This window comes from Camelus dromedarius, chromosome 8, assembly GCF_036321535.1.
Source record: "Camelus dromedarius isolate mCamDro1 chromosome 8, mCamDro1.pat, whole genome shotgun sequence".
NCBI classification, from domain to species: Eukaryota; Metazoa; Chordata; class Mammalia; order Artiodactyla; family Camelidae; genus Camelus; species Camelus dromedarius.
In genome coordinates, this window is record NC_087443.1 from 75,273,975 (window position 1) to 75,289,980 (window position 16,006).

The 16,006-nt window shown below is 52.6% G+C and overlaps 1 protein-coding gene across 1 annotated transcript in view; it reads left to right on the forward strand.

The window, feature by feature from the left end:
* Positions 1-13,864, forward strand: part of DMBT1 (deleted in malignant brain tumors 1) — a 49,183-nt gene extending 35,319 nt beyond the window's left edge. Inside the window, 6 exon segments of the mRNA XM_064488598.1 lie at positions 1,160-1,310; positions 2,969-3,177; positions 4,020-4,204; positions 8,746-9,134; positions 11,619-11,893; positions 13,371-13,864. Coding sequence (XP_064344668.1) covers positions 1,160-1,310; positions 2,969-3,177; positions 4,020-4,204; positions 8,746-9,134; positions 11,619-11,893; positions 13,371-13,537 — 1,376 coding nt within the window. The 3' untranslated portion in view covers positions 13,538-13,864.
* The last annotated feature ends 2,142 nt before the right edge of the window (positions 13,865-16,006 follow it).

The following is a 16,006-nucleotide window of genomic DNA, read 5'->3' on the forward strand; positions in this document are numbered from 1 at the left end:
GGTTTCCCTGTTAGTAGCCTGGTCAGTCTAAGATTCCAATCTCTGGTCGGTCCCCAGGAGAGGCCAGACCCCCTGCCCCGTTTTGGTCCCGCCCGTCCCACCCCTGGTTTTGGTCCTGCCCCTCCCTCCATCCCCGGTTTTGGTCCCCCACCCCCGCCCTGGTTTTGGTCCTGCCCTTCCCCTTGGACACTACACCCTGGTCAGTGCCAGCTGGAAGCAGCCTGCTTCATTGCTGAGCTCGTGTGTAACCAGCAAAAGCTCCCGATTGGCTGCCCCTGAGCTGCTGCCGAAGCCCTGAGTTCCTTCCTCTCCATCCCCACCCTCACCTCCTCACCACCTGGCTTCCCCTTCCCTCCCCTTCCCTCTGCAGCTAGAATTGTCTTTACAAAAAGCCAGTGTCATTTCCAGCCTTGAGACTGATTCCTCAGGGCTTCCTGGGCACAGATCCTCACTGCTCAGGGCCACCTCTAGGGCTCTCCATGACTAACCCTCTTCCCTCTCCTGCCTGCTCCATCCACACCGAGGTTCCCCAAATGTGCCAGGTACTCTCATACCTCGGCACACGTTCCCTCTGCCAGGAACACCCCTTTTCACCTTTTTGCCTCACCTCCCTGATTACCTGAGCACCTTTCCCTGCTCATCTGGGTCAGGAACCAAAGCTCCAGGCTCCTACCACTTCCTGGGCTTTACTCCACCACAGCCCCATCCCGCTGCACTGGGATTCGCTCTTTTCCATCCCCTCCTCTAGGCTGGGTGCTCCCTGAGGGTCAGGCCTGTATCCAGGATCTCACTGTGAACCCAGGGTTGGCACATTTCTGGCACAGAGCCAGCAAGCACTCAACAATCGCTATCTTTTCTCTCTGTCAACAGATTTCTTTCACAACAGCACTCGGCCAGCCGGTAAGTTCTGAGCTCCCTGAAAAGTCCCCTTTGCCTTTTCCTCAATGACAGTGACACAGGGAGGGATGACAAGAATGATGTGGAGATGGCTTCCCTAAGTGTAGCCTCCCGCGAGGGGCACCCGGCTGACCCTCAGTGGGTCATCTGGGTCTAGGCACCTCCTGGCGGGTTTCTGTCTCGGGAACCGTGGAAACATTTCCCCCAGGTGACTGTGCAATGTGTACTGCGGGTCATCAGCAATTCCATTTTCTCCCAACAGCAAATTATTCCTGTGGGGGCTTCCTGTCCCAGTCCTCAGGGAACCTCCACAGCCAGTTCTACCCTGAGAACTATCCGAACAACGCCAAGTGTGTGTGGGACATTGAAGTTGAAAACAATTACCGTATAACTGTGGTCTTCACAGATGTCCAGTAAGTGTGTGGGGGGAGGGGGACCTAGCACTTCAGAAGACATATGTGTCCCATTGACTTTTCGGGGGTTCAATTTTTGACTGAGCACAGGGGCAGTCATGGAGATGGGGCCAGGACAAGGGCCTGGGTTTAAAGTTGCAGCTCTGTCACTAACTTGCTATGTGATCACAAGAAATCACTTAACTTCCTGAGCCTTAAAAGAGGAGAATCAAATAGCTGCTGTCCTCCCCTCACTGGTTACTGGGAAGGTCACGATAGAAAGTATATGAAAATACCTGGAAAATGTCATCCCATGGAAGGGATTGTTGTTAGGAGTAATAATAACACAAAGAATCCTAGTAACAATCACACCAGTTTTTCTGAACCCATTTGTCTCCACTCCCCCCTTTTTTGGGGGTGAATTCCAGGGGTCAGGCAGAGGTGGGGAAATCACTGCTGGAGAGGTTAGGTTAATCTGCTCCTCATCCAGCGAAGAGTGGGAACCACTGTTTTAAGCAGAGGAGACATCATCAGTACCACATCGATACATGATTGGTTCAAGGAGGGGGTGACCTCACTGGGGAACCACTGTTTTCTAACGTCCAGGGAAAGGGGACCACCATTTGCTCTCGAACAGCCATCACTGAGCAAAACAGTTCTCACTCTTGATTTCTGGTTGCAGTGGCCTTGGGAGTCTCTGCGCTGGAAATTCATTTGAGGTTTTGCAAAAGATACAGTATTATTTTAATCTCGTCATGATTACAATTAATTTTTTTAAATTGAAGTACAGTCAATTCCAATGTGTCAGTTTTACAGTTCATTTTGGATTTGGGGGACTGCACTTGTGGCTGGTGAGATCCTATGGAGGAAGGCTGACCATGACTGGTTCTTTAGCCAGCATCTTACAACAGTGACCACCGCCATGTGTTGTATCATTTATATCCATACGTTGTATCATCTGAGCCTCGCAACAGCTCTCTTCAGTGTACGTGGATAGGGAGATTTCACCTTTGTAAATAAGAAACGATCTTCAGAGGTTATTTGACTTGCCCAATATTTATTTGTTCAATTATTTGTTTCTATCAGTAAGAATTCATGGATGTTTATTTTATTCTATGGCCAACTGGGGTCTTTTTGATCAAAGAAAAAGTCTAAGGCAGGATATGATCCTTTCTCACATGATGCAATGGGCTGTCAGGGGAGGGGCCACAGACCTCATGTGTGTGACCCCAAAATGCAGGGCTGAGACCCGTGCCTGGAGGCCATGGGAAGATGAATTTCCATTCAATTTAAGAACATCTGATAAACTAGTGGTTACCAGTGGGGAGAGGGCGGGGGAAGGGGCAATTTAGTGGCAGGGAATTAAGAGGTACACAACTATTATGCATAAAAAATGCTATAAGGACATATGGTACAACATGGGGAATACAGCAACTATTTTGTAAAAGCTATAAGTGAAGTATAACGTTTAAAAATTGTGACTCACTATATTGCACACCTGTAACATATATTATACATCAACTGTAGATCAATTGAAAAAAAGAAATCTCTTATTTTCAATGATTAACTTTGTCGGGGTTTCTGGCTTAGAAAGTTGTGACCGCTCTCACGGGGATCTGATCCCCTGCATCAAATCCTGGTTAAAAGTGAAGCCAAACCTGTGTGTTCCGTCCCTGCAGGCTTGAAGGCGGCTGTAACTATGATTACATTGAAGTGTTTGACGGCCCCTACCACAGCTCCCCGCTCCTCGCCCGGGTCTGTGACGGTGCAAGGGGCTCCTTCACCTCCTCTTCCAACTTCATGTCCATCCGCTTCGTCAGCGATGGCAGCATCACGAGGAGAGGGTTCTGGGCTGAATACTATTCCAGTCCTTCCCCTCAGAACACAAGTAAGTCCCTGATGGTCAGGGGTGGGGCTCCTCTGAGAGCCTTCCGCTGCTCAGCCCCCCGTGGCTGTGAAATAAGAAGCCAGAGACACCTTGTCAGGTCACCAAGGCTCCATCCAGCACAGAAAGGGGCCAAGAGCGGGGGGTCTTGGCACTGTGGCTGCTCAGAAATGGCCGATGGTGGTCTATTGGCCTTTCTGTGGTCAGCAGAGACTAGGAAGAAGGGGCAAGACGATGCTTTCAGCACCTACTGAGATGTCAGTGCTGAGGGCCACATGGCTTGAGGCCTTGTGACCTTCCCAGAATGAGGGACACTGCAACCATTTCCTGAGACCCAGCACATCTGGCTGCTACACTGAGATGGATGGAGCCGGTCACTCAACCACATCTGGCAGAGGCCAAGGGACACAGTCTGAACCGTTAAATGGATTGATTTACAGACCGGCCGGGGACCGGGCTATGCTGGCTCTCTTTTGCAGGCAGGATTTTAAGCTCTGACCCACCCCATGGCTAAAGGACCGATGTTTAGGTCCATAGCTAAGGATGTTGATTTCACAACATCCCCAAAACCCACCCCCAGTGCTACTTCACTTTATGGATAAATGGTAACTTGGCAAAACATTTCACTCATTTCACATCCTGCCTCCATTTCTCCATCAGAGGAATCCTAAGTCCTTGTGTCCTCCCAGGGCTGTCGTGAGAGGGAGACTGACTTGGTCACAGGGCACGTGGGGTGGCAGGGAACCGGGTCCTGAGGGGACCATTTGCCCACCATCTTGGTCTTTGCACCTTTATATGGGCTCAGAGGGCGCTGACTGACTGCACTCTCCACCCTCGGTCCCCAGAGCTGCTCTGCCTGCCGAATCACATGCGAGCCAGCGTGAGCAGGGGCTACCTCCAGTCCCTGGGCTACTCTGCCTGGGACCTTGTCATTCCCAACTGGAACAGGAACCGCCAGTGTCAGCCCCAGATAACAAGCAGCCAGGTGACCTTCACGATTCCCTACTCCGGCTGCGGCACCGTCGAGCAGGTGAGCCTGGGGCTTCCCCTCCAGCTCCTGCTGAGCGAGCTTTCTTACAGTGATGTGTGCTGTGCTTTTTGAATTCTGGGGACCCAGAAGGCATGCTTATGGTATAACTAGCATGTATTTGGGATGAAGATATAAATTTGTTTCTTGGTGCCACGATGTCCTTGTAGCCACATCCAAGTAGAAGAAAGGAGGAGGCAGGAAGTTCAGCAGGGGCTTTTTCCAGCATCCTTTAGCAGAGAGGGTGCCTGGCAGGCTGTGATCAGGTCGGCAAGGGCCACAGCAGCTCCCGGGGCAACTCCAGGTTTGGATGGTTCTGGCACTTACACAGGTTGGGGTGGGTGGGTGAGAGAGGTGGATACCTCATTCAAGGAAAGAATGCAAACACATCTTACTTTTAGAAATCTTACAAAAACACACAGCTATTCCAGTGCATTGCTAAGCCTTGGAGGAACCCATGTCCACGGGGACCCTGAAGCTCAAGCGTCATTAGCTTCACAGGAAATTGGCATCTGCAGCTGCCGTGTGTTGAGTTGTCACTGTCTAGGGGATCAACTGTCTTGGTTGGCCTGGGACCTCACAGCTTTTAGCACGGCGGAGTCCCATGTCCCAGGCAAACCCTTGATCCTGTCACCCTACAAGTGGCAAACCCTGAGGTTAGCCCGTGTCCTACCACCCAAAGCCCCACCAAGACGGTGCAGCCTCCTCTCATCATCACCCCACTTTAAAAATAGGGAGACTGGGCCTCCAGGGGGCAAGGAGGTTGCCTGAGGCTGCTCAGCCAGGAAGCAGTAGGACTGACGTTAGACTCTGAGAATCTCCAAGATGTTACACTGAGTGAAAGCAGCCAGACACCCCCGATTCCCCACATGCGACCCATTTCTACAACATTGAGAAATGCAGAACCAGCGTCTGAGGGGAGGGGCGGCCTGCGAGGGGCGCGGTGGCACTGTGGGGGCCGGTGGCGGCGCTGGGCATCTTGCTGAGGTGGGTTACTCTCAGAGCTCACTGAGCGGTACCCTGACAGGGGTTGCATTTAATTTTACGTACATAGATTTTCAATTCTCCATCCTAAGTTCTGAATTTTGGCTGCCACCTCAGTAATCACTTCAAGATTTTGTCCGTCAGGGAGCAGACGCGGGGCAGACACTTCTGTCAGGTTGAGGACTGCAGCATATGTGCCCCCTGGAATGCTCGCGTCTGTGCAAGGTGTGTGACACACACGTTCAGAGGGCTTGTCATTCACCAAAGACACACTGGGCGTTTGCTGCGGTCCAGGCTTGGCGCCCTGAGGAGGCTGTTCCTTAGCTGGCAGGGTCAGGAGAAACAGCGGGAGGCGGAGGGGCACTCATTAGCTAACCATGTTGGCCTGTGGGTCTGCAGTCGCCACTGGGGTTACCCAGCTCCCTCTCGACAGTCCCCGCAGACACGAGATCGCCTTCCCAGAGGAACTGAGTGGGTCAGGGAGACTCACAGGCAGAGAAGGGTACAGAAGAGTCAGGCCATGCAAACGTTCTGGTCGATCTGGCTTTCATATTTTACCCTGTGAATCAGTCGTGTTGGATTCTGGTTGGTCATGAGTTTAGTTGGTAGGAGTCAGGCCACAAAGGTGACCATCCCTGCTGGTTCTAGACGTGACACCTGCCCGTCCCATCCCTGTTGCTCCATCTCTGTCAGGAGCTGCCAAAGCCACGGGCCAGCCCTGGTCTTCTAACTTTTTTTTTAATTGAAGTATACAATGCTGTGTTAATTTCTGGTGTACAGCATAGTAATTCAGTTATTACATATATACATATTCCTGGTTGAGGGCAGCACATGCTACATCCTTATTCTTCTGTTATTTAAATACCTGTATCCGTACCAAACTGTGCCTCCGGGAAGCCAGTGTTTCCTTCATCCTTGCAACTCCCAGTGGCCCTGGTGTGGGGTAAGCCTTTATGATCAGATTATTAATGGCTTATACATATGCCAGGCACTGAACTAGGAGTTCCACGTGAGTTTCAAAATTCTTGGGACAACTTTTACTCGCATTTAATCATGAGGAAATGGAGGTTTACAGAGAATAAGCCACTCTCCCAAGGCCACATGATCCTGAGCTGTAGAGCCGGGATCAAAGGCAGGGCAGCATGCCCTGTACCTGGCGTTTTCTGCATCTCCTCCAGGTGCCCATTTAGCGGGTGCCTGACAAATGTTGTTCATGCGGCCGAATTAATGAGGGATGCCAGGTGGAAGAGTCCGAGTCTCTATGGGATAGCAGCGTGTCTGCTAGACCTCCCATTCCATCCTGAGTGCTTTCAAACTGAGCAGGTATCTAATCATGAATCTTAATTTAAAACCAGAGCTGCTTCTTATGATCAAGAAGTAAACCTGCCCTCCACGTTCATTGTTTTCAGAGTCCAGCTTGACCACAGAAACCACAGACAAAAGTGGATTCTAAGAAAACCTTCATGTTAATGTGCAGAGTTAAATTGAAGGTACCTTGTTTGTTTTTGAAAGAGTAACATGGCAATAATGTTTATATGGTTTATTTCTATAACCACTGGCACTCAAATATAAAGCTCCCAATCTTTTCCTTAAGAAAATGTAAATGAACTTATTTACAAAACAGAAACAGACTCGTAGACATAGAAAACAAACTATGGCTACCAGGGAGGAAGGGGGAGTGGAGGAATAAATTGGGAGTCTGAGATTTGCAGATACCAACTACTATATATAAAATAGATAAACAACAAGGTCCTGCTGTACAGCACAGGGAACTATATTCAATATCTTGTAATAGCCTATAATGAAAAAGAATATGAAAAGGAATATGTGTATATGTTTGTACAACTGAATTACTATGCTGTACACCAGATATTAACACAACATTGTAAACTGAGTATACTTCAATTAAAAAAAAAGAAAAGAAACTATAGAGGGAGAAAACATAGTGTATTTCCCGTAAAGGGATGGAAGTCATCCTCAGTCTCACTAGACCTGAGTCCAAAGTGTGGGCTCTGGCGCCCCCTTCAGGCCAGAGCCTCCCTCTGCAGGGAGCGAAGGGAAACTCGTGGTCAGAGAGAGGGGGCAAGGGTCTTGGGGTGGCAAAATCACCTTAAGTTACTTGTTAAACGTTTCTCTTTTCACATGTTTTCTGGACAGGACAGACACAGAGCTGAGTTTTGCAACTTCAGGCATGAAATGAAAGCCTTTCCAACACATTTTGTTCTACAGACTAGTTTTATTTAGCTCATATAGGTGCTGGCTTCAGAAGGGAATCTGTCTTTCTCCCAAACGACCAGGAATGAACTTTTGCTCCTGACAGTGTGCAGCGCTAAATGTGACTAAAAGACAGACTTTTTTTTTTTTTTTAAGTAAGGCTTACATTTTAGGACTTCCGTTTAGGCCACTAGGGTATTATTTCTGTGTTCATTCTTGCAAAGACATCCACGGCTGGTGGGAACTCATAACTTGCTGTTGGGAAGGGAAGAGTCCCCCAGTCTCCACCTGGTGATGCCTCTCTTGTGCTTGGCTCACCTGAGGCCAGATGGTCATGACCATGGGGTTTCCAGGGGCACCTGTTTGCCTGTGTCCTCTTGGCCATTTGGGCTGGCTGCTTCTGTCTCCAGCCTTCATTCCTTGGAGGACTTTTGCTGGGCTCTTGTCCCCTGGACCTTCCTCCATTCTCTGGACATGAATTGATGCCACTGATGCTACTGTAAACAGTACACCAAGCCCTGGGAAAAGAGAGACGCTTACACATACCCTTTCCTTGAGATGCTCACAGACCACCAGGTGCAAGGCTCTTGTCTCTGGAAAGGTCGCTCTTACAAGCAGATCTGTCAAACGGCATGAGAGACCAACATTCTTAGGAGTTAGCTGTCCTTGGTGAAAGGCACAATAGGAAATGGTCCTGAGGTTTGGGGAGTGAAAAAGCAAAGTGTGACAGGAAGTGCTCCAGCGTTGCCATGGCTCACCCGTTGGTCCATATGAGCCTCTGGGGAGGCTCCTACCCAGAGGCCGGAGACCCACCCCAGCTGTAACTGGGTCTCTGTCGCTTCTGGCTCCGGCAGCTCCGGACACCAGGCTGCAGTAGCTACTGACCCATCCAAACAGCGCAGTGAGAACTGATCCCACCAGCCTCTCCCACGTGACCGCCTCCCCTGATTTCCCCCAGCAGCAGTGCAAATGAAACAGAACCAGCCAGAAGGGCCCTGAGCCGTGGAGTCCAGGCTCAACTTAGGTGTACAGCAGGGGTAGGGCTCATCCAGACTCGCCCATCTTTCCCTGAGCAGCAGCTCCCAGAGGCGCCAATGCCTGGCTCACACTGTGGTCCCCATCACGTGGTAGAGGAAAGGGGATGTGTGAAGGAGGGAGTCTTGCTGGTTAAGCGTATCTGTCCCGGGTAACGGTAACCATGGCGATAGTCATGCACCATCTCTTGTGGTTCCAGGAGGGTTATGAAATCTTGTTCCATCACTTCCCTCTCATTCTGCGCAAAACCAGCAATGAGATGCCCTTAGTCGGGACATTTGCCTGACTGCTCTCCTGCCTGCCTCTCCCAGGTGGACAACGACACCATCACCTATTCCAACTTCCTCAGAGCGGCTGTTTCAAGTGGCGTCATCAAGAGGAAGAAGGACCTCCACATCCGTGTCAGCTGCAAGATGCTGCAGAACACCTGGGTGAACACAGTGTACATTGCTAATGACACCATCGAGGTCAAGAACGTGCAGTATGGGAATTTTGACTTGAACGTGTCCTTTTATACTTCCTCTTCATTCTCTTATCCTGTGACCAGCAGCCCATACTATGTGGACTTGAACCAGAATTTGTACATTCAGGCTGAAATCCTCCATTCCAACACCTCCTTGGCCTTATTTGTGGACACCTGTGTGGCGTCACCACATCCCGGTGACTTTACATCTTTGACTTATGATCTAATCCGGAGCGGGTAAGGACATGTCTTCATGGGATAGGCTTCAACCTTTATCTGATAAATCAAACAGCACTAGCCCAGACCTCAAGAAATGCAGATTTGCTCCTAGTCGCTCAAGCTTAGTCAGGTTATCATCTCTGGGTGTCTGAAGAATTCAGCGACTTATCAGTGGTCACCAAGCAGTTTAGCTATAAAGTGAAACTGGACCAGGTAACTGAATATTAAGGCAAGACTCACTATTAGAAAGACATGCATGTCGTGGGAAAAACATTGATTCTGAAGCAGATTGAGGTTGAGATGCCAGCTCTGCTACATACTAGCTGTGTCACTCTGGGCAGAGGGTTGCACCTCTCTGAGCCACTTTCTTCAGCCATCAAATGAGCCTAGTGAAGCCCATGTCACAGCCTGTAGGAGGATTAAATGAGAAGGAGCAGATGGGGCCCCAGGCAAAGAGCAGGCCTGGCACGAATGTTGCCTGAAGGCAGCAGGTGGTCTCCTGACCTCCATCTTCTGAGAATGGATGTTGTCAGAGTCCATGGTTCCAACCAAGCTCAAGAGACGCAGAGGTGAGGCGGTGGTGCCCATGCTGGGGCCAGGGGTGCCCAGGATGGGCTGCTCCACCATAGTCCTCCTTCCCTGGGTGACAGGACTCTGGGGAAGTGGGATTTGCCTCTTCTGAGCTCATACAGGGGTCCCAGGACACTGGCACATGCAGCGCTCATCCCTGCCCTGTCATGTCTGCCATCGGCGTGCGCACCGTCTCTCGGCTTACACGTCGACCTTGGCACCTCAGTAACAATTTCTTCCCATAGAAGTGGTGCTGACAGGGTGAGGGGCTCTGCTGGGAATGAGCCTTGGGAGGTTAAATTTCACACCTCCCGGAGATCCTAGAAACAGCATCTCTTTCCAGGCACAGTTTGAATTTGTGTCAGGTGGGTGAGTAGATGTGGATCCTTGTCTTGCTCAGTTTAGGCAGTTGGTTCAGTTCACAGCAGCTCCACTGGCAGCAAAGATGTCGCAGAAGCTTACCCACATCCTCTTTCTACAGCGAGTAACAAGGTCACATGTGAATTTATGTCAAATGAGATTAATGCAGATGCGTGAGAGATTTGGTCCTTTTCAGGATCTCAAGGTTCATTTTGGTCAAATTCAGGCGTGTGTATGTATATAACGTGATGCACTCTTCTCAGAGGAGGGGGAGGTGCACATGGGGGTAGACGTGTCCCAGCTGCCCCTGGAGCGGAGGCGCACTGGCTGCAGACCAGCTGCCTGGGCGCCCATGGCAATAACCCGGAGCCACTCCCGGCCACGCCCAGGCGTCTCCTGTACCTTCTGTAGATTTGGTCTGCGCCGGGGCTCCGGTGACTTATTTTCAGACTTTCCGCGGGGGCTGTGAAGTGCAGTCTGGGTTCCGAAGCTCCGGCCCCCACAGGCCACCCCGACGGCTGCGGCGTCAGTGCGGTTCCTGCCCGGCGGCCCCGGGTTCACCTGACCTCGTGTACGACTGTCCCAATGAGTCCCTGGGTCCTTCCCCTCTCAGCTTTGCTGCTAAGTGACCGCTGGGGGAAGGAACTTGGGCTTGGAGAGGACGTGGGTGCAGGGGAGGAGGGAGCTCTGAGAGGCACAGGGAAGGGAGGGCGTGGGCTCCGGGTCGCACTTCCCAGCGGAGTCAGGCTGCCCTGGTGACGGCTCCCACCCAGCGCAGACTTTTCCGCCCCCACCCCCGGGCCAGTTTCCTTGCTCTTCTCTCTGCCCGCGTCCCCGCAGCCCTACCGCTGGGGGGCGCCCGTGAGTCAGCACGAGCTGCTTCCTCCGCGGGGGCCGCTGGGGGCCGCCCTCGGCCATCCCCTAGGACAGCACCTCCCGGGGCACTCTTAGGTGGCTTTGCCCCGCACACCGGGGAGACGAGGTGCCTGAGGGAATGAGGACGTGGCTGGCACTGGAGCAGCAGGCCCTGGACCAGCAGGCCCTGGACGGCACTCAGGCCCGTGTGGAAAACGCCGCCGCCCGGGGCTCCGGGCAGCTGCAGGACCAGAGACACGGGAGCACCAAACACACCAGAGAGCAGGCGATGGCCACTTGCCAGCCAGGCCCTGAGACCACAAAAGGGAAGGGAATGTCCCTTCCTCGTGCCCTCTCTCTGGCCGGGCTGCTTCCCTGACTCAGCGGCGGTATTGAGCTCACGGGTACTGAGCATGCGCTGTGGCGGAGGGAGGGGGGCTGCTGGTCCACGTGGACCCCTGGGCGGAGGTGCGGCCTCGAGATGCTGCCCATGTGCTAGGGCTGCCAGGACCTCCCCGCGGGGCTGCAGGCGGTGTCCGAACCGCGCTGCGAAGGAAGAACGGAAGGCAGGAAGGAAGGAAGGCAGGAAGGGAGGAAGGCAGGCAGGCAGGCAGGCGTGGGCCTCAGGGTCGGGCTGTGAAGATCCACGCCCTGCATGTCCCGCTCCTGCAGGCAGCGCCTTGGCCAGAGCTGACGGTTCCTCTCCTCTCCTTCCAGGTGTGTGAAGGACGAAACCTACCAGTCGTACCATCCGCCATCGCCCCACATGGTCCGCTTCAAATTCAGTTCCTTCCACTTCCTGAACCGCTTCCCCTCCGTGTACCTGCAGTGTAAGATGGTCGTGTGCAGGGCATATGACTACTCTTCCCGCTGCCACAGAGGTTGCGTGGTGAGGTCCAAGAGGGACGTGGGCTCTTACCAGGAGAAGGTGGACGTTGTCCTAGGACCCATCCAACTGGAGGATGCCCCACAGGCTGAGAAGAAGATCCTGGGTAGGTGTCCCTCCTCCCACCCCACCGTCTGCCAGTGAGCCATGGGCACTGGGGTTGTGTCTGTGGGCATAGGTTCCACCTGGAACTGGGCACCTCCTGTGTGCCAGGCACATTGGGCTATGCTGGGCGGTACGGAATTCAACTTGACCTGGTTCCTGTCTTCTTCCAAGGGCTTCTGCTCTCTGAGGGGAGGCATGTGTAGGGTTTGGTTGAGAGAGTTCAGACCTGGGACACAGACACACCTGACACCTTTATCCTCTGCGTTCTGAACTCCCAGCCTCACATTCTTCATCCATAAAACAAGTTAATACTTGCCTCTGAGGACTTTTGAGAGAGTTACATAAAATAGTGTCAGTTACACTGCTTTGGCCCCCACCTGCTACAAGTCATTGGGTGCAAAGTACGCTGATTTTGGTTTCTATTATTGACATTAACATTATTAACATTAATGATATTAAATAACATTAATATAATTTATATTAACCTTCATGATAACATTATTAATGATGATAATGACACCAAACTATAGACCCGTTGCAGTGAAATCAGGGTCTGGGCAGGGCCTTGGGAGGCAGGCAGGACTGACACTGGAAAAGCCGTTTCATTTTCCTCATCTAGAACGGGGAGCAGAGATCCTGCTGTGCTGCCTTGTGGGTGTGGATGCACAAATGTGTGCAGAAAGTCTCCTACAATTTCTGGTCCAGGCCAGGCCAGGTCAACAAATGTGGTGGCCTTGGTGACAGGGGCAGGTGTGGGGCAGCAGGAGTTGTCACAAACCGTCCAGCAGTCACAGGCTCCACCCCCGTAGGATCTTTGACAGCTCACTCTCCTCAGGCCTGTGTTCAGAGCTTCCCCCCTCCCTCCTCCCCCTGGCCTGGCTGCTTTTCTGTTCTTTCCTCACATATTCAGCATTCCATGCAGCTTTTGAAGGCCTATTATGTGCCAGGAGTCATATAACCAAGTAGATCGAAATCCTTGCCCCATTCCAGTGGGAGGGGACACAGTGCAGACAGAAGTCACCTGCATGGTACCCACCATGGGGCTGGAGCCGCAGAGAGAAGGAAGGCGGGGCAGGTGAGGGCAGGGGGTGCCGATGGGGACGCCGCTCACCTCTCTTCCCACTGGTGCTGCAGTAACTTAAGGCCTGTGTCTCTCTTGCTGGGACTCTTGTACCCATTTCCCCAACCTGCTCCCCTCCCATCCATCGGGGCCTTGAGTCAGCTGAGTTATACAAAACCCCACTCTGACTTCCTCTTCAGAACCCTTCCCCACTCCTGTTGGCTGACAAGACACTGTGGACTCTCCCAGAGAGAGAATCAGCTGCCCTTTGGGGTTTGAAAGGTTCTCCTCTCTCCCTTCACCTCCCCCGACCAGACAAATGGTCCTGATTGCCAGCACCCTGCCCTGGGACCACCCCCATCCTGACTTGTCCTCCTTCCCTGCCAGGCTCATCCTGATTCCCAATTCTTCTTCCCAGATCTGCCCGTGGCCCACCTGGAGGAGGAGGCCAGTGCCAAGTGGAGCAACCACAGTGCCGCCATCTCCATTGGGACCTTCGTGGTCGTGGTCCTGGCCGTGGCAGCCTTCATACTGGGGAGAAGCACCCGTGCCTCTGGTGTCCAGCTTCTGAGCGCTGAGATGTGAAGCAGGAGAACACAGAGCAGACAGAGGCCCCCGGGCTCTGCAGCCCAAGTGAGGAAGGAGGAAACCAGGGCACCCAGAGCACTGAGCGCTCTTTACTCTGGCCCAGGGGCACGGCGGGGGGCAGGTGGAGGTGTGGGTGAGAATGATGGGAGAGGGTTTTCCCAGAAACAGACGTGGTGGTGGGATAAAATGTCAGGCCAGCAGGTGCCGGAACCTCAAACCCTGCCTGCAGCTGTGAGCCCCTCACTAGTGGCAGCAGACCTTTCTCTGGATAGAATTTCTTTCCTGAGCTTTAATGAGCCAGATTCTTAGACCTATAGTGGAATCTCAGCCTTTCCTTATTGTAGCACATGCTTAATAAAGAACTTACTTCAAAGCAAATGTGGATTTGGTCACTGTTTCCAGAGGCTCACCTAAGCGCTGGATCCCTTCAAGTTAAGCAGACAGGCAGGTCAGGCTCTCAGAAGAAATGAGAAAGGCCACAGGGCCCTGCCCTATGGCCTCCAGAACCTTCTAGGAAATAGGGAAGGTGTCCTCTATGCCCTTGACAAGTTTTGGTTCTGCCCAAAGCAGGAAACACAGGGTGAAGCTTAGAGAAAGACCTGAATGCTAAGAGCATCATAAATTGTAAATTCGAGCTGACTGCATCCATTCCTCCAGGAATCTGTGCATCTTCTGGTTTTTGACAACATATCCAGGACTGTGAGGTGTTAGGGAGGAGAGTGGGCCTCCAGGAGTCTTGTTTGTACGTGGTCTCCAGGGAGAAGTGGATTGCCAGGCGCCCCCAGGAGCTCAGAAGAAACAAAGGCATGGGGTGGCTACCAAGGAGACAGTGGATTTGCCAGAAAATGGGAGAGCAGCCAGACCCTGGGCCCCTACATAAAGTTTGGGAACAGTGGGATCTATGAATAGTTCCCTGGCTGTGCCAGCATTCGTCCCTCTGAGCCAGGCTGAAGACCCCTGACCCGAAGGGGAACTGCTAAGGTAAGCCTCACTCAGAGGCGTGGCTTGAGCAGATGAGACCCCAGCAGGGCAGCAGCTGCAGGGGACACCTCGGGATGGGACTAGCTGTGGTCCCAGCTGGCAGCTGAGAATTGAGTTGTGTGCTGCCCGAGAGCCCAGGAGCACTGGGGCGAGCAATCTCCGCCCACGCTACCTGTCAGCCTCCCTGAGCCCTGCATGGGGCAGAGGCGCCTGGGGCCCAGGAAATTCTCCTGTTTCCACTGTCTTCGCCATCCCTGACCACTGTCGCCCTGCTCTTTCAGGCTGAGTGATGGAGGACAGCACTGAGGGTCTTCTTATTGGGAGTCTTCCCCAAAGAGCAGTGACAGTGTAAAGAAATTAGCTCTTGGCCGGGATCTGAGCACACGCAGGAGAAGCAGCGATCAGGGCTGCACGGGGGGTTGAGATACGCAACGGTGGAGCAGAGCAGCAAGTTGGGCATCGTACCCTGCAAACTGTCTGAAGACGGAACCAGCACAGGGTCCTGACTTCATTCATTCCTTCATTCCACTGGCTGCTGGCTCCAAGCCAGACCATTTGCTTGGCCCGAGGATACAAAGAGAGGTTACAAATGTCCTTACCTTGTTAAAGTAGAAACTTGGTCCCACCAGACTCCACCTGGAATCTTCTCTCTCATTGGGAACATCTCCTGCCCCTCAGGAGCCAGCCATCCTCCACAGATGAGCTCTGTGTTCAGACTCCCTCCTGGCCATGGGCTACCCCTCAAAGGAACAGCTAATGACTCATTTCTAGCCCAAACGGAGCTCTGTATGTTCTGAGAATCAGTGTGGATGTGTCTACCCTGGAACAAGTCTCTCTGTGGGAGCTGGGTCTCCAGCAGTGGGGGGCTGGGGCAGACTACAGGGGGACAGTGTCACGGGGTGGCTCATTGCAGACCCCTCATCATAGGGGAGGAGTATCCGCAGGTGAGAAAATCCAGTCCCATGGCAGGGGTGCAGGTGGGTAAGTGACAGCCTCCAGGACCCAGGCAGGTGGGGGCTCAGGTGGACAATTAAGTGGAAGCAAGAGTTGAAACTGAGGATAATCATTAGCTAAATCCCTTAGGCTAAAACTTGCTTGTCTATTAAATAGCAAATTGTAACCCAGTATCGTTGATTAGTTGTTCTTGTAAAACTGCACGCCTTCCAAGCTTCACGCAGCTTAGACAACATGTCGTGTGACTCCCTTCACCTACAGGTAGTATCTCTGAGTCCTAAGAAGCATGCGGGGGTGGCTTTTTGGGAACTTGGAGTCTGCCCTCCATGTAGTTTGAATAAGCTGGGAGCCCCATCCCTTCATCTGAGCACGTACAAGTGTTTGGTGACCTCTGATGTCAGCCACAGATAGCACCACACCTTGGGCAGGGCAGGGCTGACACCAGGCCGCTATGAGGTCCAGCGCCTGGGACTGTGGTTTAGGGCAGGGATGCATCCCCAGGCCTGCATCTAAGGATGACCTGGGGGCTTT